The sequence below is a fragment of the Lepidochelys olivacea genome (assembly GCF_965140295.1).
Source record: "Lepidochelys olivacea isolate rLepOli2 genome assembly, chromosome: 4".
In the NCBI taxonomy this organism is placed as follows: Eukaryota; Metazoa; Chordata; order Testudines; family Cheloniidae; genus Lepidochelys; species Lepidochelys olivacea.
In genome coordinates this window covers 149,323,265-149,350,986 of record NC_140414.1, presented here as the reverse complement: position 1 = coordinate 149,350,986, position 27,722 = coordinate 149,323,265, and the positions used below count along the sequence as shown (strand labels likewise).

At 62.7% G+C, this 27,722-nt stretch overlaps 2 protein-coding genes across 2 annotated transcripts; one reads left to right on the top strand and one right to left on the bottom strand.

The window, feature by feature from the left end:
* Window positions 1–1,552: 1,552 nt before the first annotated feature.
* LOC311519355 (interleukin-12 subunit beta-like) lies at window positions 1,553–14,880 on the top strand (the record flags this gene model as incomplete). Its single annotated transcript, XM_084625775.1, has 8 exons — window positions 1,553–1,667; window positions 3,116–3,174; window positions 7,070–7,145; window positions 7,878–8,126; window positions 8,568–8,703; window positions 9,383–9,591; window positions 10,444–10,592; window positions 14,509–14,880. 8 exons carry the CDS (start codon window positions 1,553–1,555, stop codon window positions 14,635–14,637), a joined length of 1,122 nt encoding a protein of 373 aa, XP_084481901.1. The 3' UTR covers window positions 14,638–14,880.
* A 1,936-nt stretch (window positions 14,881–16,816) lies between these two features.
* On the bottom strand, window positions 16,817–20,855 carry LOC311519973 (neurofilament light polypeptide-like). The gene is made up of 3 exons (XM_084627123.1): window positions 19,788–20,855; window positions 18,682–18,806; window positions 16,817–18,040 (listed from the first exon to the last, which is right to left on the bottom strand). Exons 1-3 carry the CDS (start codon window positions 20,778–20,780, stop codon window positions 17,989–17,991), a joined length of 1,170 nt encoding a protein of 389 aa, XP_084483249.1. The 5' UTR covers window positions 20,781–20,855; the 3' UTR covers window positions 16,817–17,988.
* Window positions 20,856–27,722: the final 6,867 nt, after the last annotated feature.

Genomic DNA, 27,722 nt, shown 5'->3' with positions numbered 1-27,722 from the left:
CCTCTCCCTGCAGGCTGGGAGGTGGGCAGAGGGCCAGGCGGGCCCTACCCAGCTTGTCCCGCTCCATGGCAGAGGGGATGGAGCCGCTTAGGGGCTGGGCTCCCTGGGGCAGGGGCTGCAGGGGGCCTGGGTCCAGTAGCCAGCTTGGGGTGCTGAGCAGAGGAGCCCCTCCCAGGTCTGTGCAGCACATGAGGGGCAGGCCCCACATGGAGCCCCCGCAAACACCTGCCCCCCGTGGGGAGAGAAGGGGAGGCAGCTGGCAGAGCCGGGGATGGGATGGCGGGGGGCACTGAACTGCGGTATTTCCCCACCATCCCGCCGGCTGCAAAGCTGGGAAGGGGCCAGTGTCACGGGGCAGGGGGCCTGGGCCTACAGCAGCCCTGCTCCCAGGGAGCCCAGCCATGGGGGTGGTGGGGGCCTGGGTGGGTCCTGGGCCCATGGGCACTGCCCTGCTGCTCTCGGGCAGAGCGGCTGGAGCCCTGCACTGGGGCTACCTGTAGCTGTTCGGGCTGGCGGCTGGGCTCCCTGAGGTTGTGGGCCAGTCTGGCCCTCCCACTGGGAGTGGGCTGAACCCGGGGCTGCCCGGGCTGCACCCTGCGAGCCGGGCACGGCATGACACTGCCCTTATCAGCTCAGTGACAGCAGTCCCCAACTTCCCCCTTGCTTTCCAGGAACCCGAGACAGTCCGTGAGGCTGGGGGGAGCTCCGTGCACTGGGCCCCTGTGCCAGGCCGAGTAGAACTGGGCACCAGGCTGGCAGAGAGCCCCCGATGCTGGGGAGGTGGGAGCTGGGGGATCTCCTGTGGAGCAAGGGGGCTGCAGCCAAATCCCCCCTTCAAACCCAGGCTGCGTCCTCACTGCATGCCCAGGCACCCCCCCAGCCCTTGGCTACAGGCTGGGCCCTGATGCGACGCCCTCTGGGACAGCCAGGCTGTGGTGCTGCTCTGGGCATGGCCCCTTAGGCCTGGGCTGGAGGGCTTGTCATTGCCTCCCCCCCAGCCCCAGGGCACATCACTATCCCTCCCCCCAGTTGGGGAGCCCCCCTGCCCAGCCTTGACCTGCTGCACAAGCCTCAGAGCCGGTAAGGCCAGAAGGGCCATCGTGGGCAGCCAGTCCCACCCCTGCAGGGCACAGGCCAGACCCTCGCCTGCCCCACCCGTTGCAGCCCATGGTCAGCTCGGAGCCCCAGCACCTAGCGTGGCAGACTCAGGGGCAGCCGGGTGGGCCCCGTGCCCACACTAACCCCTTGCTCCGTGCGGTGGGCCTGTGACCAGCATGCCCGCACTGGGGGGCACAGGCCACAGCTCGGGTGAGGGGAGAGCCACCTCGTGCCACGCCCATGTTGCTGGGCTGCCGACTCCTTCCTGTGTGCTCAGAAAAGACACGTCCACGGCAGCTCAGCTCACAGCAGGGCCCAGACCCGGGTTGCACCCCATCGGCCCTGGCACACTGTGGACCTCCCCCAGCCCCATGGCAGCTCCCACCCCCGGGCATGCCCACACCCCCCTCATGGCCTGGCTGGGGGATATGGCAGCTGGGCCCCCCCCGTCGGCATGGCCAGGACACTGCGCAGGGGACAGCGCCTCTCTCGCTCCGCCCGCACCCGCTGCTGCCCGTCGCCCCCGCGCCGCACCTGCCTGGCCCTGCAGCTCTGGCCTGGGGGCCAAGGTGAAGGCCGCGCAGGCAGTGCCAGTCCCTGGTCCCAGGGCTCCTGCGTGTTGTGGGGCTGGGCCCGGGTGGCGTGGGAGCAGGAGGGTAGGTGGAGCAGCGGGGCCGGATGGCAGCAGAGGCCCTTTGTCCTCCAGCTGCTCACACCCGACTGGCTTCCTGCTGGGGAGACGGGGCGGGGGGCATCCAGGGTTGTCAGTTGCCAGGTGCCAAATGTCTGGGCAATTGGGCTGGCCATTGTCTTCTGGGACTGTCCGTGGGCCTGGGGCCCAGCCAGCGAGGCGCAGTCACACCTGGATCTCTGCACAGAGTAGACACCCTTTTCCTCCCGCCTAATTCCCCATGCAGCACACAGGAGAAATTGAGGCATGTACAGTATCCATACATCATATTACAGAAAATTCCCCCTTTGTCCCAAGGAGTATGTCACCTTCCTCTGCAGCGTATGGGGGTGGTCACCAGCCAGAATTAGCTGGGTGTAGCTCATCTGTCATTTCCCTGTCACTGCGTGGGCCCCGGGCCCCTCTGGCCGCCTGCTCGCTGCTGGTGACGCACAGTCTAGTCCCCTGTGGGCTGTGCTCTTTTAGTCCAGTTTCGGTTTAGTGGGCAGGTGCTGGCAGGGGGCCTGTGATGTATAGGTCAGACTAGCTGACCTGGTGGCCCCTTCTGCCCTTAACTGCTTGGCCTGTCCCCTGAGTCTGGCTCACCCATAACGCCGTGAGTCTCCGCGGAAAGGCAGGGGCCCCTGGGGATTGCGAGCCTTGTGACGCGTGCGCGCTGAAGCGATGGGAGGTGTTATCTGTGCACACTGGAAACACGTCCTCAGGGGCTGCTTCACGGCAGCAGTCCCCAGGGAAGGTGCCACGGGAGGTCAGAAAGGGGAATCTGTCGGGATGCAAGTTAAACCTTGCAAGCTAACGGGATGGCTGCCTGCCTCCTACCAGCTCAGGGGTTACTAGAGCACCGTGAACTCAGCAGGCAGCCTGAACCACAGCCCATCGCGGGGAAGGGCAGTAGGTTACCCCCAAGGGGGGACGGGCTCCTGGCATACACACAGCCCTGGGGTTGGGGGACGGGCTCCTGGCATACACACAGCCCTGGGGTTGGGGGACGGGCTCCTGGCATACACACAGCCCTGGGGTTGGGGGACAGCTCCAGAGGGGCCTGCCCAGGTGCAGGAGCACCCTGCCCCACCAGCCCCTGGGACATCAGAACCCCAGAGACAGGGCTGGGTTAAGACCAAATGCCCAAGGGCTCACCCCCTGCTCCAGCCTGGGGGTCAGGGCAGCCCAGGTGGCCGACACGGGGAGGGGGAGTTCGCTGCCCTCGCTCCCTGGCAGACGACGGGGAGGAGCCAGTGGCAGGACCCCAGCCCAGTTCCAAACCCCAGGGCTTTGGGGTGGCAAACGGGCACAGGTCTCATGCCAGCTCCTTGTGCCCCCCGTGAGTGCGAGCGACCAGCCCGGCCCTAAGGGCGGACGGGACCCGGCTCCGAGCTGCGGGCTGGGTACGGGACGTTTGATTGAATAGCAACGGCGCTGTAGACAGTTAAGGACACAACAGCTGCTGCCTGCTGGCTGGGGTTGGACTGGGTGAGCCTTCTAACCCTGTGGTTCTGTGTCCTAACTCTTGGAAGTGCCAGGCAGGAAGCTACCAAGGGGATGCGAAAGATGCTGTGGCACCTGTGAATAACACTTGTGGGTTCGAACTTCCCCAGGTCACTGGTTAAAGTGCCCTGCCCAGTTTGGTCTGGAAGGGGGAAGAGATGTGACAAAGTGGGAATATTCTGTGATATTTGGGGGGGGGGAAAAAAAACCTGTTTGTGCCTCAGTTTCCCCTAAGATGCATTGTTACTCAGTGGGTGGGAAAGGCCTGTTTGCTCTCAGGGCAGGGTAAGACACAGGGGTGTGGGTGTCACCTCGCCATCTGGGTGTTGGTCTCCATGGCCTTGAAAAGACAGCCATAAATCCAGTTGCTCAGATATTGACACCGCAGAGGGATTTGGATCTCCCCACCTGGACAGGGGAGGTGTGAGGCTGGGACAAGGCTGCTGCTGGCAGGAGTCGGGGCTCTCACCTGGAGTCTGATGAAGCAGGTCAGACGAGGGACAGACAAATCTTGCACCAAGGGGTCACTGCAGCCTGGCTGGGCTCTGGGCTGACCAGGATGGACCGTGCTGTAGCCTGCAGCTCTCTGGGCTACCCTAAGGCCTCCCTATGCCCTGTGACAGTTGTTATCACACCCCGACCTTTGGAGCAGTCCCTGGAAGGCCCCCTGGAGTGGGCCAGACCCCCAGGGCTCACACCCTTTCTCCAGGGCAGGCCATATGGCTTCACTGACCCCTTAGACCAGTCCCCTAGGCCTGCAGCCCCCTGCTCCACCCCATGAGCCCCAGTCAGCGAGTCCCCCAAAGCCAAACCCTGGGGGAGCATGGCTCATTCTGTAGTCATGGTAGTCAGTATTTTCCTTAATGACTTGGATAATGGAGGAGAGAGTGTACGTATAGAATTTGCAGACGACACCAAGCTGGGAGGGGTTGCAAACACTTTGGAAGACAGGATGAGAATTCAAAATGGCCTTGACAAATGGGAGAACTGGTCTGAATTCAACAAGTTGAAATTCAGTAAAGACAAGTACAACGTATTTCAGTCAGGAAGGAAAACTCAAATGCACAACTTCAGACGGGACTACCTGGCTAGCCGGTAGGACTGCGGGACAGGAGCTGGGCATCACAAATCCAATACGAGTCAACAACGTGATGCAGCTGTAAAAGAAAAGGCTAATGTAATTCTGGGGTTTATTAAGAGGGGTGTTGCATGTAAGACAGGGGAGGTAATTGCCCTGTGCTACACAGCACTGGGGAGGCCCCAGCTGCAGCACCGTGTCCAGGTCTGGGTGCCGCACTTCAGGGAAGATGTGGATAAATTGGAGGGAGTCCAGAGGACAGCAACACAAATGATCCGAGGTTTCGAAAGCGTGGCCTTTGAGGGAAGGTTAAGCAAGGGCATGTTCACTGGTGAGAACAGGAGCCTGCGGACCTGATCCCAGTCTGCAGGGCTGGAGTGTTCTCCATGCCCACTGCAGGCAGGACAAGCGGGAACGGGCCTGCTCTGCTGCAGGGGAGCTCAAGGGAAACACTGGGGAAAGCTGTCGAACTCTCAGGGTAGCTAAGCTCCGGACCAGGCGTCCAAGGAGGTGGTGGGATCCTGTCATTGGAGGTTTTAAGACCAGATTGGACAAACCCCTGTCAGGGCTGGTCTAGGGTCACTTGGTGCTACCACAGTGCAGGGAGGGAACTGGAGGACCTCCCAGCCCCACATTTCTCTGTATATCCCCCCACCCCCCGGAGACAGGAGAGCCCTGTGGGGCTTAGTTGCTGGTGTCCCCCCTCCCTCTCTTTGCTCTGTGCGCAGGTTTGGCTTTGCTGTATTGGCTTACAATGCCCCATGACTAGCTGACAGCAAGGTGGGTGAATCGACTTCCCTGGTCTGCCTCAAACCTGTTTGTCAGCCTGCCCGGATTCAGATGGTGACACATGTTTCCCTCTTCACCAGCCGCCTGCAGCCTCACCCCGGGAGCGTGGGGAGCAGCCTGAGCCTGGCTTTCCCGACATGCCCGGTGGATAAAAGCCCTGCAAGCTGTGCACCAGGAGGAGGCGCTGTTATAGAGCAGTTGGTACCAATGGCCTTGGCATCAGACTCCCATCAGACACAACCCCCCCATCTCCACGTCCACGGCCTGTCCCATCCCGCCACCCCATCATCTCCCAGACACCACTGGGCCAACTCCGCCTTCGCCCTGCCAATGGGACAGCAGACACTGGGCACTTGCAGCAGTTCACACCTTTGCACTTTCTGCCTGGCTGCCCTTACACGCAGGGCGAGCTCCCCTTAAGCTCTGCAAGGCCACCTCATTGGCTCCATCCAGCTCCCTCTGCCGCCAGGCCTACAATAACCACCCAGCTTCACCGAGACCATTTCCGTCTCCCCGCCGCCTCGTGCTCTGCCATCCGTCTGTCGTACCCCTGCTCTCTCATCTCACACGTGGCCAGTGAGCTCCAGGGGCAGGGACTGTCCCCGTTATATGCTTGCAAATTGCCCAGCATGGCGGCGCCCCGATCTCGGTGGGGGTCTGGGCAGCTGCATGGACACAAATCAAGCCATGCCAGGGCTCCAGGTGAGTGTGACTGATGGGGGGTGATAACCAGGACTTGCTATGGGGCCAGGCCCCTCACTCTGCAGGAGCAATGGGGGGACCCTGTAGCAACTGCTGTGGGGCTGGGCCCCTCGCCTCAGGAGATGCGGGGCCCTGTATCTCTCTCTGGTTTTGGCCCCAGCCCAGCGTGGCTTCTCCAGCTTTCTCTCTTCTGAGAATTGATGTTTCCAGCTATGTGGTTTCTCTGCTTCTCCTTTCTGTGCCTTTGGGGTCTCCCCTGCCGGGCCGGGGTGAATATATACGGGTCACACACAGCACACCCCAGCCCTGCTTCAGCACCAGACTCCTCAGCCCTGCGAGCAGCAGAGAGCACTGACCCGCCGAGGTAGGGCTGGACACGATGTGCGGGGGGAGCCAGCCGGCAGCCTGGCCAGGGGCCCAGCACTCCTGAGGGCAGGATAGGGCTCAGCTGTCTGACCCAGGGAGCCGGGGAGCCAGCTATGGACTCCCCTCCGGGGGAAGGGCTGGGAGCCCCATGGCCAGGGGGTTAGAGCTAGGGCGGCCCCAGGGAGTGGGCTGCCTTCTCTGGTGCTGGGGTCCATAGAGTTTGGGGCTGGGGAGGGGGCTGCAGAGGAAACAGCTACCTTGGCCCACTGCAGGCTCTGGGGGTAGAGTCTGGCCTGACCCTTTCATGCTCCCTGATCCATGGGGCTCTCTACCCTTCCCCCAGTGCTGCCCCCCCCCCCACCTCATGCACCTCCTTTTACCTGCCCGGGCCCATCACCTCATCCTCTCCAACAGCTTAGCCCACTGCCTTTTCCAGCACCTGCTTCCTTGTGGACCCCTCTCTGCCAGCCCCAGCCCCTGGCTGCACAGACCCACGCTCCCACCCCAGAGAATGGAGCCCCCATCATGCCAGGCACAGCCCCACACCCTGCGATCAGGGCCCCCCCATGCCAGGCATGGCACAGCCCCCTTCCCCCGCCCCGAGATCAGGGCCCTGTTGTACTGGGTGTGGCATAGACAGACAGACAGACAGTCCCGGCTACATAGACGAAGGGCCCTGGCTGCTTATTCTGTGGCTCGGCCTATGGGCTGGGCCCTTCACGCTGTGACTGGGAGTCCCTCAGGCAGGGGCTGAGCGCTCAGACCTTGGGGCTAGTCTCAGGGGGTGCTGGGGCTTTGGGACGTGGAGCTCCCTGTGGGTGCCCATGCGAAGCACTAACTCTGCCCTTCCTGCCCCACAGATGCTGATGCTGGTGGCCCTAGTGCAGGTGCTGTGTGTGGTCCCTGCAGCAGCCCTGACAGACTTCCCCAGCAAGTGTGAGTTACACCTGGGGGGTGCTAGGGGAGCAGAGTGTGTGTGGGCATGCAACACACCTGGCCCCTGCGGCAGGGGCGGGGGGAGGGCACAGGGCCCTGGAGTGGGGTAGGGGTACATCTGTCCCCCTGGGAGTAGGGGAGGGGGACACAGGGCATGCCCGGCCCCCTTGGGGGGGAAGGGGGTAGGGGTACATCTGTCCCCCTGGGAGTAGGGGAGGGGGACACAGGGCATGCCCGGCCCCCTTGGGGGGGAAGGGGGGAGGGGTACATCTGTCCCCCTGGGAGTAGGGGAGGGGGACACAGGGCATGCCCGGCCCCCTTGGGGGGGGAAGGGGGGAGGGGTACATCTGTCCCCCTGGGAGTAGGGGAGGGGGACACAGGGCATGCCCGGCCCCCTTGGGGGGGAAGGGGGGAGGCACAGGTCACGCAGGGCCCTAGACGGGGTAGGGGTACATCTGTCCCCCTGGGAGTAGGGGAGGGGGACACAGGGCATGCCCAGCCCCCTTGGGAGGGAAGGGGGGAGGGGTACATCTGTCCCCCTGGGAGTAGGGGAGGGGGACACAGGGCATGCCCGGCCCCTTTGGGGAGGTAGGGGGGAGGGGTACATCTGGCCCCTTGGGGTGGGGGGGCACCGGGTACACCCTGCCCAGGCGGGTGGGGGTTGCAGCCCTTGGGCCTGGCCTGCCCCAGCCCCCCAGGCCGGGCGCTGACGGCGGGTTCCCTTCTCCCCAGTTCTGGTCGGGGAAGTGAACGGCCAGGTGGTGGTGACCTGCGACACCGCCCAGGAGCAGGTGTCCTGGAAGCAGAACGAGCACCAGGAGATCATGGCCGAGCACCACATCGCCGGCCGCACCCTCACGCTCGAGGGCCTGGACCAGCCGGCCGCCGGCAACTACAGCTGCTGGCATGGCCCTCGCCTGCTGGACTCCACCTACGTGGTGGTCAGCGACCCGGACTACCCCCTGCTGCAGGGCGCCCCAGGTGCCTGCCACGTGGGGGGCGGAGGCTGGAACTCGCGGGGCGAGGGAAGGGGCGCAAGGGGGGGAGAGCCAGGAACTCCAGCTCCCCCGGGGCTCTGCGCCAACAGGGCGGGCAGGGGGCACAGCCCTCGGCTGTCTGCTCCCAGGGCACAGAGCGCGGGCTCCCGGGGGGTCACCGGTCGTGGGGGGACCGCGAGCGCAGGGGGACCACCCGGGGGGTCACGCTGTCAGGGGCTGGGGTGACCATCGGGGAGCGCAGGGGGGCGGACTCCCAGGGGCGGGGGGCTGGGCTATGGCGGGTCGCTGGGGGGGCCGGGCGATGTTGACCCCTCCTGCCCCCAGGCAGCGCCGTGACCTGCCGGGCGGAGTCCTACGGCGGCGAGCTGAGCTGCTCCTGGACCGCGCTGCGCCCCGCCGCCTTCCGCGCCCGCCTCTCCCGCAGGTGAGCGCCCCGCCCGCCGTGCCGCCCCACCGCGCCCCCTCCCCCGCCCCACTGCGCCCCGCCCCCGCCGTGCCCCTCGCCCCACTGCCCCCTCCCCCGCCGCCGCCGCCGCCTTCCGCGCCCGCCTCTCCCGCAGGTGAGCGCCCCGCCCGCCGTGCCGCCCCACCGCGCCCCCTCCTCCGCCCCCGCCGTGCCCCTCGCCCCACTGCCCCCTCCCCCGCCGCCTTCCGCGCCCGCCTCTCCCGCAGGTGAGCGCCCCGCCCGCCGTGCCGCTCCCCGCCCCCGCCGTGCCCCTCGCTCCACTGCCCCGCCGCCCCGCCGCCCCCCTCCCCCGCCATGCCGCTCGTCGCCCCGCCCGCCGTGCCGCCCCACCGCGCCCCCTCCCCCGCCCCACTGCGCCCCCGCCCCTGCCACCCCACTGCCTCCTCACCCGTCATCCCGCCTGCCCCACTGCGCCCCTCCCCTTGCTGTGCCGCCCCACTGCCCCCCCCGCCCTGCCACCCTACTGTCCCCAGTCCTCGGGCTGGGCCCCGCCCCACTGCCCCTCGCCGTGTCCCCCGCCCCACTGCGCCCCTCCCCTGCCGCCCTACTGCCCCCACTCCAGACCCCGCCCCACTGCCCTCCGCCGTGCCCCCCGCCCCACTGCGCTCCCTGTCCCCTGGCCGGACCCCACTCCTCCCCACACCCTACTGCCCCCCCCGTCCTACCCCCAGTCCGCCACCCCGCCCTCTGGCTGGACCCCACCCCCCCTCGTCCCCTGGCCCTGCTGTGCCCCCCCATCCCGCCCCGCCTGACCTGCCCCTGCTCTGCCGCAGCCCCGACGGTGCCCCCGGGGCCTGGCTCTATGTGGGCAGAGGCTCCGCGCTGCAGGGCCCGGACCAGCCCCAGCCCTTCACGGTGACCCTGGCGGACGGGACCTTCTGCCCCTTCGCGGAGGAGCCGAGGCCGCTGGAGCTGGTCCTGGAAGGAATCTCGGCTGAGAGCTTCGTGAACATCACCCACCGCCTCTTCCTCCGGGACATCGGTGGGTCCCGCATGGTACCGGCCCCCGCCCCAGAGCCTCCCGTGTGGTACCTGGGCCCCCACAACCCCAGAGCCCCCTGCATGGGTATCAGGACCCCCCACTCACTGCCCCAGAGCCCCCTGCATGGGTATCAGGACCCCCCACTCACTGCCCCAGAGCCCCCTGCATGGGTATCAGGACCCCCCACTCACTGCCCCAGAGCCCCCTGCATGGGTATCAGGCCCCTCACTGCCTGAGAGCCCCCTGTGTGGGTACTTGGCCCCCTACTGCCCCAGAGCCCCTGCCACCGCATGGGTACCAGGACCCACATCCTCCCCTTCCATAGACCCCTGCATGGCTTCAGGGACCATTCCCTCCTCGCCCCATAGGCCCCCCCATGGCTACTGGAGCCGTCTCCCCCCATCTCATAGCCCCATCCATAGTTACCAGGACAGTCATGCCCCCCCATGGCTATCGGGAGGGTCTCCCCCCACCCTGCCCTAGAGGGTCTCCCATGGATTCATGGATTGTCAGCCCCCCACACCCCATTCATTGGCGTATGGACTCTCTCTGTCCCCAGCCATGCCCCACAGATCCTTCCCATAGGTACAGAGATTGTGCCCCCCCCCCGCCCTGCCCCATAGCGCCCCTCTCCCGTGGTAGAGGAATCATCCAAAGGGCCTGGGCCCTGCGGTTCCTGCCTTGGGTCTGTTCCAGCTCAGTGTGCCCGGAGCTGGGGTTAGGCAGCCTTGGGGTGATGGGGCCCTTCCCGAAAGGCCAAGGGGAGGGAGTACCCAGAGAGTGGAGGGGCTCCCCTTGCCCATCTGTCTGATCCCACCCTCCCCCATGACTAACGACTCTCTGTGCCCACAGTGAGGCCGGGCCCCCCGCAAGACGTGACTGCGCAGAGCAAGGGTGGGCTCCTGCACCTGTCCTGGGCCCCCCCAGCCTCCTGGTCCAGCCCACACTCCTACTTCCTCCTGCGTTACCAGCTGGAATACGAGCACTGGGACGGCACGAAGGTAACTGTCCCCCCACCTGTCACTCATCCTGCCTGGGCTTGGGTCACCCCTTCGCTGCCTATCACCACGCCCCTACCTATCTCCCACCTGTCACTCCCCCTGCTTGTACCCCCCCCCGCCCCCACCTGTCCCCCACGCAATGCACAGAGTCTGCGGCTAGAAGAAACCGCTGTCATCATCCGTCTGACCTCCTGTGCCACACAGGCCGGAGCACGTCCCTGAGTTCACTTCTGCCTGAGTGAGGGCAGATGGGTTAGGAAACCATTCAGTTTCCTTTTAAAAATCATCAGTGACCCAGACTCCATGAAGAGGTTCCCATGGTTCATGTCCTGGACATCAGGCACAAACTTTCAACACTCTGAACGTGTCTAGGTTCAACTTCCAGCCGCTGGATTGGATTAGACCTTTCTCTGCAGGATTGATGCGTCGAGCCCCTTATTAAATACTTGCTGCCCAAGCACCGGTAGACAAGGATCAAGTCACCCCTGAACCTTCTCTTTGTTCTGCTAAACAGACTGAGCTCCTGGAGTCTGTCACTGTCAGGCCAGATTTCTAATCTTTAATCGTTCTCCTGGCTCTTCTCTGACCCCTCTCCAATGTATCAACATCCTTCTTGAATTGTGGGCACCAGACCTGGGCGCAGCATTCCAGCTGCAACCACCCCAGTGCCAAATCCAGAGGGAAAATCGCCTCTCGGCTGCTCAGGGTTCCCCTGTTGATGCATCCCAGGATGGCAGTAGCTCTTTGGAACACGGCATTGCACTGGGCGCTCTTGGTCAGCTGATTATCCACCACAACCCCTAGTGCCTGTCACAGTCGTTTCCCCACCCTGTGAATGTGGCCTTCGCTCTTCGTTCCCAGATCATAGGACTGCACATTCGGTCGTATTGAAACGCACATTGTTTTGCTTGTGCCCAGCTTACCAAGCAATCCAGATCGCTCTGTGTCAGTGCTCTGTCCTCTTTGTTATTTCCCACTCCCCCATCTTTGTGCCATCTGTAAACTTTATCAGCGACGATTTTATGTTTTCTTCTAGGTCACTGATAAAAATGTTAAATAGCGTAGGGCCAAGAGCTGATCCCTGTGGGACCCACGAGAAGCACACCCACTTGATGATAAGAGGGATGGTCCTCTCATGGGTCTGTGATTGGTTAAAAGATAGGAAACAAAGGGTAGGAATAAATGGTCAGTTTTCAGAATGGAGAGAGATAAATAGTGGTGTCCCCAGGGGTCTGTACTGGGCCCTTGCCTATTCAACCTATTCCTAAATGATCTGGAAAAAGGGGTAAACAATGAGGTGGCAAAATTTGCAGAGGTTACAAAACTACTCAAGATAGTTAAGACCAAAGCTGACTGCGAATTGTTACCAAGGGATCTCACTAAACTGGGTGACTGGGCAACAAAGTGGCCAGTGAAATTCAGTGTTGATAAGTGCAAAGTAATGCACATTGGAAAACATAATCCCAACTACCCATACAAAATGATGGGCTCTAAATTAGCTGTTACCACTCAAGAAAGAGATCTTGGAGTCACTGTGGATAGTTCTCTGAAAACATCCAGTCAATGTGCAGCGGCAGCCAAAAAACATAACAGAATAGAATCATTAGGAAAGGGCTAGATAATGAGACAGAAAATATCATAATATGTAATAACATAAATCCATGGTGCTCCCACACCTTGAATACTGCGTGCAGTTCTGGTTGCTCCTCTCAAAAAAGATACATTAGAATTGGAAAAAGTACAGAGAGGGGCAATCAAAATGCTGAGGGGTCTGGAACGGCTTCCGTAGGAGGAGAGATGAAGAAGACTGGGACTGTTCAGCTTGGAAAAGGGACGACCAAAGCTTGGGGGTGTATGATGGAGGTCTAGAAAATTGTGAATGGTGTGGAGATAGTGAATATGAAAGTGTCATTTACCCCTTCACATATCACAAGAACCAGGGGTCACCCAATGAAATTAATAAGCAGCAGCTTTAAAACAAATACTGTATAAGTAAGTACATCTTCACACAGCACACTGTTAACCTGTGGAACTTGCTGCCAGGAGATGTTGTGAAGGCCAAAAGTATAACTGGGTTCAAAAAAGAATTTGATAAGTTCATACAGGATAGGTCCATCAGTGGCCGTTAGCCAAGATGGTCAGTGACACAACCCCATGCTCTGGATGTCCCTAAACCTCTGACTGCCAGAAGCTGGGCCTGGATGACAGGGGATTCATCATCTGATAATTACCCTGTTCTCTTCGTTCCCTCTGAAGCATCTGATACTGGCTATTGTCATAGAATCATAGAATATCAGGGTTGGAAGGGACCTCAGGAGGTCATCTAGCCCAACCCCCTGCTCAAAGCAGGACCGATCCCCAACTAAATCATCCTAGCCAGGTCTTTGTCAAGCTGGGCCTTAAAAACCTCAAAGGAAGGAGATTCCACCACCTCCCTAGGTAACGCATTCCAGTGTTTCACCACCCTCCTAGTGAAAAAGTTTTTCCTAATATCCAACCTAAACCTCCCCCACTGCAACTTGAGACCATTACTCCTCGTTCTGTCATCTGCTACCTCTGAGAACAGTCTAGAGCCATCCTCTTTGGAACCCCCTTTCAGGGAGTTGAAAGCAGCTATCAAATCCCCTCTCATTCTTCTCTTCTGAAGACTAAACAATCCCAGCTCCCTCAGCCTCTCCTCATAAGTCCTGTGTTCCAGTCCCCTCATCATTTTTGTTGCCCTCTGCTGGACGTTTTCCAATTTTTTCACATCCTTCTTGTAGTGTGGGGCCCAAAACGACACAGTACTCCAGATGAGGCCTCCCCAATGTTGAATAGAGGGGAACGATCACGTCCCTTGATCTGCTCGCTATGCCCCTACTTATACAGCCCAAAATGCCATTGGCCTTCTTGGCCACAAGGGCACACTGTTGACTCATATCCAGCTTCTCGTCCACTGTAACCACTAGGTCCTTTACTGCAGAACTGCTGCCGAGCCATTCGGTCCCTAGTCTGTAGCTGTGCATTGGGTTCTTCCGTCCTAAGTGCAGGACTCTGCACTTGTCCTTGTTGAACCTCATCAGATTTCTTTTGGCCCAATCCTCTAATTTTTCTAGGTCCCTCTGTATCCTATCCCTACCCTCCAGCGTATCTACCACTCCTCCCAGTTTAGTGTCATCTGCAAACTTGCTGAGGGTGCAATCCACACCATCCTCCAGATCATTAATGAAGATATTGAACAAAACCAACCCTTGGGGCACTCCGCTTGATACCGGCTGCCAACTCGACAAGGAGCCATTGATCTGATTTATATTCATTACTATCAGCTTACCCTTTCTTCCATGTATTATTTATTTTATTTTTAAGAGCTGCTTTTATTTCCCCTCTTTTTAACCAGTGTAGCCTTCTTCCTGGCTTTTTGGGCATCTACTAACATGTTCTTGAACAGTTCCCAATTATCATTCACATTTTCTGTTTTAAATTGACTCCCAACTGATTTGGCTTATGATTGTTTTCAGCTTGGCCCTTTTAAAGAGCCAAGTATATATATTACTGTTTGGACTTTATTTTGCATTTGCATCACAAATGCGATGAAGTCATGGTCACTTGAAACGAAGCAACCACCCACTCTAGTCCTGTCAGCACAAGGTCTCCCATGTTACTACAATGCTGTTTGAGTCAGGAAGTTGACTTCTGTCACTTTCAGATGTGCTCCTCACCCCCCTGCCAGCGTCACTCATGGCTCCCTGTCCAAACGCCAGCCCAGATCAGCAGCCACCTTCTCCGAGGGCAGCCTGGCTTCAGGCCCAAATGCTGAGAATCACAGATCTCCTCTCCCCTCCCCTAGGGTTCCTTTCTCCCTGTCTGTGTCACATCTCCCCTCTGCCCTGCTGAGGTCACGGCAAGCCCCCCGCCTCACCGTTTCTCTGTATTTCAGGGTTCCCTCCAGCTGGAGGGGGTGACGGAGATGAGCATCGAGGGGGATGTACGATGGGTGCAGATCCGCTGCCAGGACCCCTTGGTCAACTCCACCTGGAGCCCCTGGACCACCTGGCAGAACGTGTGATGGGGCCTGTCAGAGCTGGGCCTGCAGCCCCCTTACCCTCAACCCATCCCCCCATCTGCTCTATTTAACCCAACCCCATTGCTGGGAGGCCTAACATTAGTCTGACAGACCCCCAAAAGGCATCTAGGGTTTGGGGCTGCCGACCCCAGAGCCCTGTCCCATCTTGATCGCCCTCCAACCAGCTCCCACGGCTGGGATCTGCTCTCTGGAGTGCCTACAATAAACGGCAGCTGGTGCCCTGGACTTGGTGTTGTCTCATGGCTCAAGGGTGGAGGGATGGGCCAGGCTGGGGGGGGGGGGGGTCAGCTTATGGTGGGAGGTCTTTGTCTCGTGTGGGGATGGAATGGGAATGGCCCCATGGAAACTGGCTGTTCCCTCCAGAGGCAGTTCCTGGGTCTGCCCCAGACCAGACCCTGTGCTCCAGAGAATGTCCCTCCAGCCAGGCGGGTGTCCCGCTTCCCCAAGGGGCCATGGCCAGGCTGGTTCTGTGTGCAGTCCCTACAGCCTGCCGAGGAATGCCCCCAGGCCCCTTGTGGGGAGATGTGTACCCCAAAGGGAACACTACACCCCCACCTCCCCTGATTGACCGGGACTCTCAGCCAGGGGTTAGCAGGTGTCTGGAACACGGCGTAGCCAGGCCTTGGCCACCACAGAGAGCAGCAAGTTACAGCCTGGGCCCGCCGGGTCAGCCCCGAGCCCCTGACCCCTTTAGTCCCCGTGCAGAAACGTCTCTCCTGCCTGCAGCCGCCCCCGTGGAACCACCCCACCGGGCCCCTCCTCAGCCCTTTGTCCTCCAGCTGCTCACACCTGGCTGGCCTCCTAAGGAATGGGAGTCATCCAGGGTCGTTTGTTGCCAGGTACCAAATGTCTGGGCAGTTGAAGTGGCCATTGTCTTCTTGGATTCTCCATGGGCACGGGGCTAGATGTCAGTCACATCTGGATTGCTGGTAACAACCTTTTCCCACCACCTCGTTAACCATGCACCATATGGGGAAACCGAGGCGCGCACATTCATACAAAATATTACAAAAAATTCTCAAAAAGAAAAGGAGTACTTGTGGCACCTTAGAGACTAACCAATTTATTTGAGCATACAGTATGCATCCGATGAAGTGAGCTGTAGCTCACGAAGGCTCATGCTCAAATAAATTGGTTAGTCTCTAAGGTGCCACAAGTAGGCCTTTTCTTTTTGCATTCTATCACACACACCCCCCAAGCTATATCCCAGCAGGGCCAAGTCACATCCCCATGTGGTATGTCCCAGCAGGGGCAGGTCACACCCCATATTGCCCCTCTCCCCCCAGGTGGTGGCATTCAGCATGGCTGCATAGCAGGTGGTGCAGGGCCTCCCCCTACGCTGACCATGCTCTTCCTGCCGATGCAGCCTGGCAGTATCCACCCCAGGGGCCAGCTGGCTGCCGTGTCGTCTGCTGCACCCACCGGCGCCTCGTTGTCTCCCAGCACAAGTGCTTCTGGGCGCTGGTGGGTAAGACGGAGCCCCAGGCCCAGCCCGCTCTGCGCTACACCAGCCTGCTGCCCGCCGGCCCTTCAGCCAGCCCTGGCACGGCTGTGCCATGTGAATGCCTCCATGCTCAGCATCACCTGGAGGTGAGGGGGACGCTCGGCTCGCCCCAGCCTGGGGTGCCCCAGCAGGGACCCTGCCCCGACCTGGGTGAGGGCACCATGCCCTGGTGCTGCAGACTTGAGGTGAGAGCTCAGGAAGGGGGAGCGTGCAGCTTCCATGGGGCATGGACCTGCCCCACCTGGAGGGCCCTATCCCCAGCCAAGAAGGAGGGGCTGCTGGCCATGAAGAGACCCCTAGAGCTGGTGGGAGCGGGTGGCCTTCTCGCACTGAACTAGCCGCAGCCTGGGGCAAGAGCGCTTCCCTCTAGCCCATCTCTGGGGCTGGGCCCAGCCCTTGGCCCCGGCTGGGCACTAGAGCAGAGACGTCACTGACAGCAGACAGGCTAGAGCACGCCTTTCTGCAGGATTCTCCTAGGGGGCACTGCAGGGAGCGGGGCAGGTGCCCTGGGTGTGGGGGAAGTGCCCAGCTACTCCAGCCCTGACCTCTCCCAGCAGGGGGCACTGCGGAGGTCTTGACCCGGAGCTGCTGCATTACAGGGCTGTGTTCGTTCCCGCCCCCTTCTCACCAGCCCACAGCAAGAGTCTCCGGCTCAGGTTAATGCCATGGGGCTTTTATTGAGGTGCTTCCCTCGCAGGCACTGGCAGCGGGGCCGTGCCAGGCTGGCCCAGCCGCTGCGCCGAAAGGGTGGCTGGTGCAATGATTGGGAGAGACGAAGGGTCTGTGCTGGCCCCACGCTGACTGATGCAGCAGAGCTGCCTACGGGGGGCGCTGTGCTGATTAGCCCCCCACCACCTCCGCCTGTGTGGGGGCTCCCTGGGGGAAGTTCCTGGGAGAGCTGGACTGGGCCCTGTGGTGGCTGTGAGCGCCCCCTTCAGGAGAGGCTGGGCTAGCTCCCGGCTCTGTGGGATCCCCCCTCTGTGTGGGGGACACCCAATGGTGGGAGGCAGCTCTGGGGGGCACAGCAGGGCCAGGGGAATGGGGTACAGCTCTCCCTGCTTGCCCACTGCTGTGCCTCCCTGCGCTGTTTGCCCCTTTACAGCAGGGGGTGCATGCTGGTCAGCCCTGCCCACTGCTGGGGGGGCAGCCTGGGGGCAGCCCAGGGCTTGGGGGCAGCCCTCCCTGTTGGCATGGCAGTGCTGCCTGCGCCCCGCTGCGGTTCTCCCTTGGCACGGCCGGGGGGCAGCTCGGAGGGGGACATCACTTGTGGTTTCGCCCTGCGGGGTCCGGAGAGGGCACGTGCCACTTGTGGTTCAAGGCCCGGTGCCCGGGGGACATCACTTGGGTCGGAGGCAGCTCAGCCGCAGGCAGCAGCAAGAGGGCATCAGCCCCGGGAGCCCTGCTGGGGCCAAGCGGTACCCGGGGCGGGTGCTGGGCTCCTGAGGACACACCCAAGAGGCCTTGTCCAGCGGGGCCTGGCCCGTGTTCAGCACAGCGCTAGGAGGGGAAGGGCGTGGCTGGAGTCCAGGACGCTCCTGGCCTCTCCCTGCACTGCTGACGGGGGGTCTGGAGCCTGCCCTTGCTGGGCCATGGCGGAGATTGGCTGCAGCCCCTTGGCTTCGTTGCCCCACGAGACGGGGCTCTCACAGGCACCTGGCAGCACGGCCCTGGCCGCTGGTGAGTGGCCCTGGGGGGCAGCTGCTCGGCTCCCTCAGCACTGGGGGGAAAGGGGAGTGACTGGAGGGGTGTGAAGGGGACAGGGCAGCAGGGGGTGCAGAGAACGTGGGGGTGACTGGGGGCTTTGCTCCTGCTGCAGGTGCCCCCGCTGATCACAGGGGAGATGAGTAGCTCAGGCGGATCTCTTCCCCCTCCAGCAGTTTCCTGTAAGACACCCAAAGGGGATAGCGCAGCTCAGCCCCCCAGCCCACGCAGAAGCCCCCTGCCAGGCCCAACCACAGCCCCACTGCACGACAGGCCGAGCTCGGAGCCCCTGTCCCAACAAGATAAACAAAGGGGGACTCTTGGTCCCAACCAGGCGGCCTGGGACACGGTGGAGCAGCTCTAGGTCCATCCAGCAGGGGGCAGGCATCACCCTGTGACCCAGGGAGCGACCTGGGCACAGAGCCATTCTGGGGGCTGGTGCTCGGGGGCCCTGTCCATAGCAGGGAGATCTGTAGGGGCAGAGCTCGCTGACCTCGCACTGGGGCAACGTGGGGCTGGCGTGTCCCCCAGTCTGTGGCTGAGCATAGGTGGCACCGTAGCAAGACGGCCCGAGGGCAGCCAGAAGCATGCAACCCTTGGCTCTTCCCCCTCAGAGTGGGGGGTCAGGATCCTTCTCCCCATAGACCGGCAGGGGAAGAAACGGAGGCGAGAGGGGGCCGCAGTGCAGGGCTGGGAACCAAACCCAGGAGTCCTGACACAGCCCGCCCTGCAGCCCGCCTCCTGGGGACAGCCACTTCCTCTGGAAGCCTGGGGGCGCTGGGGGGCCAGGCAGGGGGCGAGGCAGGGCTGGGGGCCAGTACCTGTAGGCAGCGATCTCGATGTCCAGCGCCATCTTGACATTGAGCAGGTCCTGGTACTCACGCAGGTATCGCGCCATCTCCTGCTTGGCCTCCCTGATCTTCTGCTCCAGGTCGGCCACACGCTCCTGGCAGGGAGAGAGGCCTGGCCGGTCAGTGCCGCCTGGGCCCCGGTCTCAGCCCTGGGCCTGCCGTTTCCAAGCCCGGGGATCACGACCCAGCCCCCAGCCCCACTGGCCAGCCAGGTCCCTGTGCCTTCACCCCCTGCACCATCACCACTGCTCCCCCATTCAGCCACTGGCTGGCCAGGGTACCCCAGCCCCCCACTGGGTAGAGTTCCCAACCTCCAGCCCCACGGCCAGAGGTGCTAGGGATGGCAAAGTCTCCAGGGCTGAGGGGCAGAGCCTTCCCCAGGCTCTGAATGCCCCCACCCCGGGGCTCCCAGCCCTGCCCGGGGAGCTGGCTCCAGACAGACCCATTGACCTGCCAACGCCTCCCATGACCCCCGGCCCATCCGGCCGCCATTGGGTTATGGCCCGGTCACCTCCATGGCATTCATGCCCTCAGGGCGTCTGAGCCAACGTGGCACTTCTCTCTCCTGGCCCCTGGCAGCTCCGGGCCATGGGAGCACCATCCCTCTGAGCTGGGGAGTGGGACCGACCCGCCAGGGTCGCTGCTCATTGAGAGAGAAACTCTGCTCCAAAGAGTGTGCGCCCCTCCCTTCCCCACTCCTTGCCGCCCCCAGGATGCGGTTTGCTCCCAGTGCCCCTCAAACGACCCGGCCGATGGCCCCACTCCCCCGGCCCAGAGCTGCTCTCTCCCAAGGATCGAGGGCACTTCCCAGGCTCCCTCCTTGTGCCTGGTGCCAGCCCGCCCCAGTGCAGGCTGTGGTGGCGAGCCCTGCCAGGGGCTGTTTGTGGGGAGGGCGTCGGACCCTGGCAGGAGACCCTGGCAGTCCTGGGCCCAGCTTTCTGTCCGTGCCACAGGGGGCTAAATGAAGCTGAGAACCCAGGAGTCCTGGCTCCGGGCCCGTGCGCCTGCCCTACACAGGCGAGGGAGCTGGCTTGCCCAGCGCCTCCTGCCCCATGCCAGGCCGGCCCTGGCCTCACCTGGTAGGTGGCCACCTCGCTGCTCTGCCTGTCCTCCGCGCTCTCCAGCTGCTTGTTGAGGGAGTCGATGACGCTGCGCAGGGCCTCGACCTCGGCCGAGCGGGACTGCAGCTGGAGCCGGTATTCGGCCGTCTCCTCCCGCATGGACCTCACCGCCTGGTTGTTCTTGCTGGCCAGCTCAGCCACCGAGGCGAACCTGGTGCGGTACCAGTCTTCGGCCGCCTGCCTGTTCCTGCCGGCCAGCGTCTCGTACTGCGCGCGGATCTCCCGCAGCGCGGCCGCCAGGTCGGGCTTGGCTCCCGCCAGGCTCACGTCCACCGGCAGGCTGGCCGCCTCCACCTGGGCCGACAGCTCGGCACGCTCCTGCCCAAAGACCTTGTGGAGGAAGGCGATCTCCCCCAGCAGGGAGCCGATGCTGCCCTCCACGTCGCTGTGAGCCAGTGCGGCCTGGCTGGCCACCTCCCGCACCTTCTGCAGCGTCTCCTCGGCCTGCAGCCGCAGCCGGGCCTCCTCCTCGTACCGCTCCTTCAGCTGGCTGCAGGCGTCGCGCAGCTGGTCCCGGCTGGCCTCCACGCGCATCTTCTCGCCCGCCTCTGCCTCCAGCAGGCCACGCAGGCCACGCAGCTCCTGCCGGTACAGCAGCTGCCGGCGCGAGGGGCCCCGCTGCTCCTGCCGCAGCTCCTCCAGCTCCGCCCGCAGCACCTCGTTCTCCCGCTCCAGCCGGCGCACCTTCTCGACGTAGGCGGCGAAGCGGTCGTTGAGGCCGACCAGCTGCTCCTTCTCCTGGGCCCGCAGCCCCAGCAGCTCCGCGTTCAGGCTACTCACCTGGGACAGGTCCAACTTCTCCAGGGAGGCGACGCAGCCCGAGTGCGGGGCGGGGGCCAGCGCCGGCCGGTGCAGGGCGTACAGGGAGGAGGAGACGGTGGCCTTGGTGGAGCGGACGCTCCGGTACTCCTGCCAGGGCTTGCGGAAGCCATAGGGGTCGTAGCTCATCTTGGCCAGGGAGCCTGGCTGCCAGGGCAGCTGCAAGGGGGTGTGGGGGGAGCGCAGGGCTGGGCCTGGAGCGGGGTTGGGGGGTGAGCAGAGCCAGCAGTTGCAGCGGGGGGGGGGTGAGGGGGGAGGGGAGGGGGGCACAGCCAGCAGCCAGAGCACCGGCCAGGGCTCTGCACCAATGCCAAAATGCTGCAGTGCCCTTGCCTTTATATAGGGCCTGCCTGCCCGCCCCTCCCCCTCCCCCCAGCGCGGGGGGCCAATCAGAGGGCGCTGCGGCGAGCAGCAGGAGCAGTTCGCTGGTTCTCGGAGCCCAGGAGCCAGGAAGAGAAGCGGGAGGGTGCAGCCGGCAGTGAACGGGCTGGAGGCTGCGGCCCTGCCCTCCCCACTCCGGGTGCCTCCGGCACCCACCATGCCCAGCAGGGCTCGGGTGCGAAGTCCGGCCCCATGTGGGGTCCCAGGGGTCCCCCCAGACTGGCCCGTCTCTCTGCAGTTGTTACCCTGGGACTCCTGCTCGGAGTGGGACACAGGCAGCACAATCTGCGCCGGGGAGCGAGCAGGACCGGGGGGAGCTCCCAGCTACCCCAGTCCCGGCCTGTCCCAGCAGGGGGCGCTGGCGGGCGAGGCAGGAGCCCTGGCTGGTGGGGGGGGAGCTCCCAGCTACCCCAGTCCCGGCCTGTCCCAGCAGGGGGCGCTGGCGGGCGAGGCAGGAGCCCTGGCTGGTGTGGGGGGGAGCTCCCAGCTACCCCAGTCCCGGCCTGTCCCAGCAGGGGGCGCTGGCGGGCGAGGCAGGAGCCCTGGCTGGTGTGGGGGGGAGCTCCCAGCTACCCCAGTCCCGGCCTGTCCCAGCAGGGGGCGCTGGCGGGCGAGGCAGGAGCCCTGGCTGGTGTGGGGGGAGCTCCCAGCTACCCCAGTCCCGGCCTGTCCCAGCAGGGGGCGCTGGCGGGCGAGGCAGGAGCCCTGGCTGGTGTGGGGGGAGCTCCCAGCTACCCCAGTCCCGGCCTGTCCCAGCAGGGGGCGCTGGCGGGCGAGGCAGGAGCCCTGGCTGGTGTGGGGGGAGCTCCCAGCTACCCCAGTCCCGGCCTGTCCCAGCAGGGGGCGCTGGCGGGCGAGGCAGGAGCCCTGGCTGGTGGGGGGGGGAGCTCCCAGCTACCCCAGTCCCGGCCTGATCCAGCAGGGGGCGCTGGCGGGCGAGGCAGGAGCCCTGGCTGGTGGGGGGGGGAGCTCCCAGCTACCCCAGTCCCGGCCTGTCCCAGCAGGGGGCGCTGGCGGGCGAGGCAGGAGCCCTGGCTGGTGTGGGGGGAGCTCCCAGCTACCCCAGTCCCGGCCTGTCCCAGCAGGGGGCGCTGGCGGGCGAGGCAGGAGCCCTGGCTGGTGTGGGGGGAGCTCCCAGCTACCCCAGTCCCGGCCTGTCCCAGCAGGGGGCGCTGGCGGGCGAGGCAGGAGCCCTGGCTGGTGTGGGGGGAGCTCCCAGCTACCCCAGTCCCGGCCTGTCCCAGCAGGGGGCGCTGGCGGGCGAGGCAGGAGCCCTGGCTGGTGTGGGGGGAGCTCCCAGCTACCCCAGTCCCGGCCTGTCCCAGCAGGGGGCGCTGGCGGGCGAGGCAGGAGCCCTGGCTGGTGGGGGGGGGAGCTCCCAGCTACCCCAGTCCCGGCCTGATCCAGCAGGGGGCGCTGGCGGGCGAGGCAGGAGCCCTGGCTGGTGGGGGGGGGAGCTCCCAGCTACCCCAGTCCCGGCCTGTCCCAGCAGGGGGCGCTGGCGGGCGAGGCAGGAGCCCTGGCTGGTGTGGGGGGGAGCTCCCAGCTACCCCAGTCCCGGCCTGTCCCAGCAGGGGGCGCTGGCAGGTGAGGCAGGAGCCCTGGCTGACGGGGGGGAGCTCCCAGCTACCCCAGTCCCGGCCTGACCCAGCAGGGGGCGCTGGCGGGCGAGGCAGGAGCCCTGGCTGACGGGGGGGAGCTCCCAGCTACCCCAGTCCCGGCCTGTCCCAGCAGGGGGCGCTGTGGGGGTGGGAGTTGCAGGGAGTGGGGCAGGAGCCCAGTGAGGCCATGCCAGGCACACCCCAACCCTTTGCACCTCTCCTACCCCCAATCCTCACTGTCCCCCAACCCCTAACCCCCAGCACACCCCAACCTCCTGCACCTCTCCTACCCCCAAACCTCACTGTCCCTGAACCCCTAACCCCCAGCACACCCCAACCCCCTGCACCTCTCCTACCCCCAAACCTCACTGTCCCCCAACCCCTAGCCCCCAGCACACCCCAACCCCCTGCACCTGTCCCGCAATCCCTAATCCCAAACACACCCAATTTTTCTAATCTTTCTCACCCCAAACCTGCCCCCCCCCCAACTCCGCCATAGCACTTTTCCTTGCCAGCCCCACAAACTGCTCCCCTCTACAGGCCGGGCCTGAGCCGGGTTGTGGGGCTGTGCTGGGGTGGGCGTGCCCTGTCCCAGCGTGCTCGGGAGTGGTGTGGGTCGCCTGCTGCCTGTCATGACCCAGGCTCAGGCCCACAGGCACAACGGGAAGCAGCTGCCAGCCGGGGGCGCTGTTGCGTTGCCCCTCAGAGCCGCCCTCCGCTGTGGCATGATCCAGCACCTGCCTCCCCCACCCCAGGCCAGCCCAGGGCAGTCCAGGCCCCACGTGGAGGGGCCGGACGACTGGCGGAGGCCGGAACTGGGCCCGGCCCTGCTGGGCGGCTGGCCCGGCTGTGTGGGGGGATCCTCAAGGGGTCACTGTCAGAGCCAGCCCATGCAAGGGAGAGCTCCAGCTGCCTGGCACCCATTCGCCGTGTCGGCCCAGCTGCTGCCCCCGCAGACCGCGGTCAGCCCTGGTGCCCACACCCTGTCCTCATCCCCGCTCAAACCTCCCCCACATCCCATCTTCCCCTCCCCCAACACCTCCCATTTCTCATCCCGCCTCAAACCTCCCCCACATCCCATCTGGGACTGTTCTTAATGTTTCCTCTGAATAGTGTGGGGGTGCCTCAGTTTCCCCTATGCAGTTCTTAAGTCTCTAGGGGGTGGGGTAATGGTGTATGATCATTGCAGAGCCCTAGAGGGCAGGTGTGTGCAGGGGTCTGGACACAGAGAATGGCCGACACACTGTTTCCTGGCAACTGATGGCCTGGGCCCTTCCCTCCTGCAAGGTGAGAGCTAAAGGGTTGGAGAACAAAGGAATCAGGTGACTTCCTGGCCCGGGAAAGGAACAAAGCCCAGAGGAGGAGGGGCTGGAGGGAGTTTCAGTTTGGGGCTGGCTGGGACATGGAGTGAAGTGCAGACGTGGTTGTCTGGCTCACTGCCCCCCAAAATGGACCCAGCTGAGGGGTCCCGTTCTCTGCACCTACAAGCTCTGTTTTAGACCATGTTCCTGTCGTCTAATAAACCTTCTGTTTTACTGGCTGGCTGAAAGTCACATCAGACTGCGGAGTTGGGGTGCAGGACCCTCTGGCTTCCCCAGGAGCTCTGCCTGAGTGGACTCGCTGTGGGAAGCGCACGGAGGGGCAGAGGATACTGAATGCTCCAAGGTCAGGCCCAGGAAGGTGGAAGCCGGGTGAGCTGTGTGTCCTGAAGACAGGCTGCTCACAGAAAAGCAACTGCCCCAGAGTCCTGACTGGCTTCAAGGGGAGCAGTTCCAGAGCATCGCCCAGGGACTCCGTGACAACTGGTGGCAGCGGTGGGATGTACTGCACCCCATGGATGGCGCTTCCTGCAGTAAGTGACTGGGGAGCAGTAAAACGAAGGGGGATTGACGAGGACCAGGCGTGCTGAAGGCTCAGAGAGGAGCGGTTTCAGGGGGCAGTTAACCCCTGGGAGTGTGTGACCAGAGAGAAGGACTTTTGCAGTAACAGGGTCCCCCGGGGGATTGCAGCGAGCGGTCCAAGGGGCGGAGGAGTCTGCAGCTCGACCCTGGCAAAGAGGGGGTGACTTCGAGAAGGGCTGGCACACTAGGGGTTCTCCCTGGAAACCGTGGGGAGCTGAGAACACACAGGCCTGTGAGTCCACAACAACTTGGGAGGAGCGGAGTGATGGTCTGTCCCCGTCTCCTTAAGAAGGACATTGTAACCCTGTGCAGAAAGAGAGGGTTGAGCATTGGAAAGTTCACCAAGGCACAGTTAATCGTGCAGCTGGAGGAGGATGACCGCTCTAAGGAACAGATTCCTGACCCCAAATGGGGCTATAGCAGGATCTGGGAGCAGCTGGAGTGGGAGCCAGGCATCCCCAAGACTCCTGTCCCCGGCCAGACGGGGGTCTTCACGATCGGGTTCCCCATCGGGGGATCGGAGACTGACGGGATTGGAGCTGAGTCCGAGGGAGCAAGAGGACTGTGAGAGACAGCGAGAGCCCGAGAAAGAGCTGCAGAAGCAGCAGCAGCATGAACTGGCGGTGGGGGAGCGGAGAGGTCTAGGGGACCCCCCAGGGGTGAGTGGGGATAGACCCCGGGGGGCCAGTTCCGCAGGGAACCTCGAGACTAAATTGCTGCCCCTGGTTAAGGAGGGGGGGGGATGTGGATGCCACCTCACTGCCTTTGAGCAGGCTGGAGATTTGAACCAGGGGGACCCTGCGGAAAAGCCCCGGTGTCTAGCTCCCTTCCTGGGTCCCAAGGCCATAGACTCCGTCAGCCAGATGGGTGGGGAGGTGGACAGGCTCCCACTCCTGACCCCAACCTCTATGTCTGCGTGGAGTCTCCTGGGGTCAGGCCCCTCGGACCTCCAGTGGGAGCAGAAGGTGATGGTCAATGGGGAGACATTCCTGGGGTGGCGAGATCCTGGGACAGAGAGAACTGGTGTCAGGCCCTGGGTGGTGCAGCCTCAGAGGCTGAGGGGCTGTGTGAGCTGGGTGAGGGTCCCAGGGACGAAGCCCCTCGCCCTGCCTAGGGCCCAGATCCCTGTGCAGACCCAGGAGGAGTGGGGCTGGCTGGTCGTTGGGGTGCCCCAGGACACCAGCTGCGAGACCCTGTTGGGGGGTGACTGTGTCTCTTTGGGACAGGATCCAGGCCCTGCTCCGGTAACTGCCAAAGGTTTGAATTTGAATCCAGGGAACCAGTCGGTGGAGAGGGGGCTCAGGCTGACTCTGATGCTGTGAGGAAAGCAGGGAGCTCGCTGCCTACCCCCACTGGGACAGCAAGGGCAGCGCTGAGCACAGGGGAAGATGAGACCCCAGCTGAGTGGCGGGAGACACAGGCAGGGCAGGGGATCTGTGGGGAGTGGCAAGGTGCTTGGTAAGGAAAGTCTGGATGAGCCTAGGCAGCCTTGTGAGCTGATGGCTGTGTCTAGTCAGCAGGGTGGGAAGGCGAGGAGAGTGGCAGATGAGAGTCCCTGGACCTTACCTGTTAGCTGGGTGGAGAAGTGTGACAGGGAAGGAAATGTGTCTGTGTCTGTCAGGGGTATTGACTTGCCTGTGGAGGGAGCTACCCTGATCTCCAAGCAGTTGTCTGTGACCAGCCTTGTGTGCTGGGACAAGGGAAAAGAGATCCCAAAGTGTGTCTGGGAAAGGAGAAAGTGTGTCCGGCTCTTCTTTCTCTGTGGAGCAGACAGAAGGGGCCTTTCAGCCTGTGATGGTTGAGGGTCGTGCAGTTGTCTCAGAGTTGGTTCTGGATTCAGCTAAAGCCCAGGAAGGGAAGGGCCCTAAGTTTGTGTCTGCTCGGGAGAATGGCCCTGTAACTAGGTCACATCCAGTTAGTGTCTATGTAAAATCCCAGAGACCAGACAATTCTGGTGCTTGTATTTTGCCTGTTGCTCCTGTGTTGTTGGGAAAGGGTGGAGCAACTTTCTCTAATCAGGGTGAGATCCTAGCCAGGGCACAAGGAGAGCATGAAGGTGTGTGATTGTGTTACCTACTGAGGGTGTGGAAACCTGTCCCAAGAAGGAAAAGATTCCTGAACTTGTGTGTGGCAAAGGGAAGGAGAATGCTTCTGACCTTTTATCTAGGAAGTCTGTGAGTTTGCCTGAAAGGGGATTGTGTAGGAATCTGCCGGATGGGCCAGAGGTGATTCTGGATGTGAGGGAGACCCAGAAAGAATCTGTTGTTGCTCAGGAAAGTGTTCCTCTAGAGCAAGCCCTTGTTAAAGAGGGTAAGAGCAGAATTTCTGGGAGGGGTGAATTGTTGCATAGAAAAGGCCTCGGGAAAGGAATCCTCATGGAGTCTTTGCAAGCAGTTTACTGCAACTGAAGGGTGTGAAAGTGATTTAATCAAAAAGAAAAGGAGTACTTGTGGCACCTTAGAGACTAACCAATTTATTTGAGCATAAGGTTTTGTGAGCTACAGCTCACTTCATCGGATAGCACCTGCAAGTGCTATCGACCGCCCCGGACCTAAGGGAGGGCGTGAAACTGGAAGGGCCTGGTGTAACTCCTACCAAGGAATGGGAGAGATGCTGGAGCATCCATGGGAACGTTGGTGGCTTCGAACTTCCCCCGGTCACTGGCTAAAGTGACCCCGCTCAGTTCGATCTCGAAGGGCGGAGAGATGTGACGAAGTGGGACTGTTCTTAATGTTTCCTCTGAATAGTGTGGGGGTGCCTCAGTTTCCCCTAGGCAATTCTTAAGTGTCTAGATGGTGGGGTAATGGTGTATGATCATTGCAGAGCCCTAGAGGGCAGGTGTGTGCAGGAGTCTGGACACAGAGAATGGCCGACACCCTGTTTCCTGTCCACTGATGGCCTGGGCCCTTCCCCCCTGCAAGGTGAGAGCTAAAGGGTTGGAGAACAAAGTAATCCGGTGCCCTCCTGGCCTGGGAAAGGGACAGAGCCCAGAGGTGGGGGGGCTGGAGGGAGTTTCAGTTTGAGGCTGGCTGGGACATGGAGTGAAGGGCAGACGGGGTTGTCTGGCTCACTGCCCCCCAAAATGGACCCGGTTGAGGGGTCCGGTTCTCTGCACCTACAAGCTCTGTGTTAGACCATGTCCCTGTTGTCTAATAAACCTTCTGTTTTCCTGGCTGGCTGAGAGTCAC

Bases quoted from the DNA above. Each gene is read 5' to 3' on its own strand.
- LOC311519973 (XM_084627123.1), bottom strand. From the start codon at position 20,780: ATGAGCTACGACCCCTATGGCTTCCGCAAGCCCTGGCAGGAGTACCGG. The intron at 18,807-19,787 runs GTGAGGCCAGGG...TCTCCCTGCCAG, and splicing joins GCGAGGTGGCCACCTACCAG to GAGCGTGTGGCCGACCTGGA. The intron at 18,041-18,681 runs GTACTGGCCCCC...GGTGTCTTACAG, and splicing joins ATCGAGATCGCTGCCTACAG to GAAACTGCTGGAGGGGGAAG.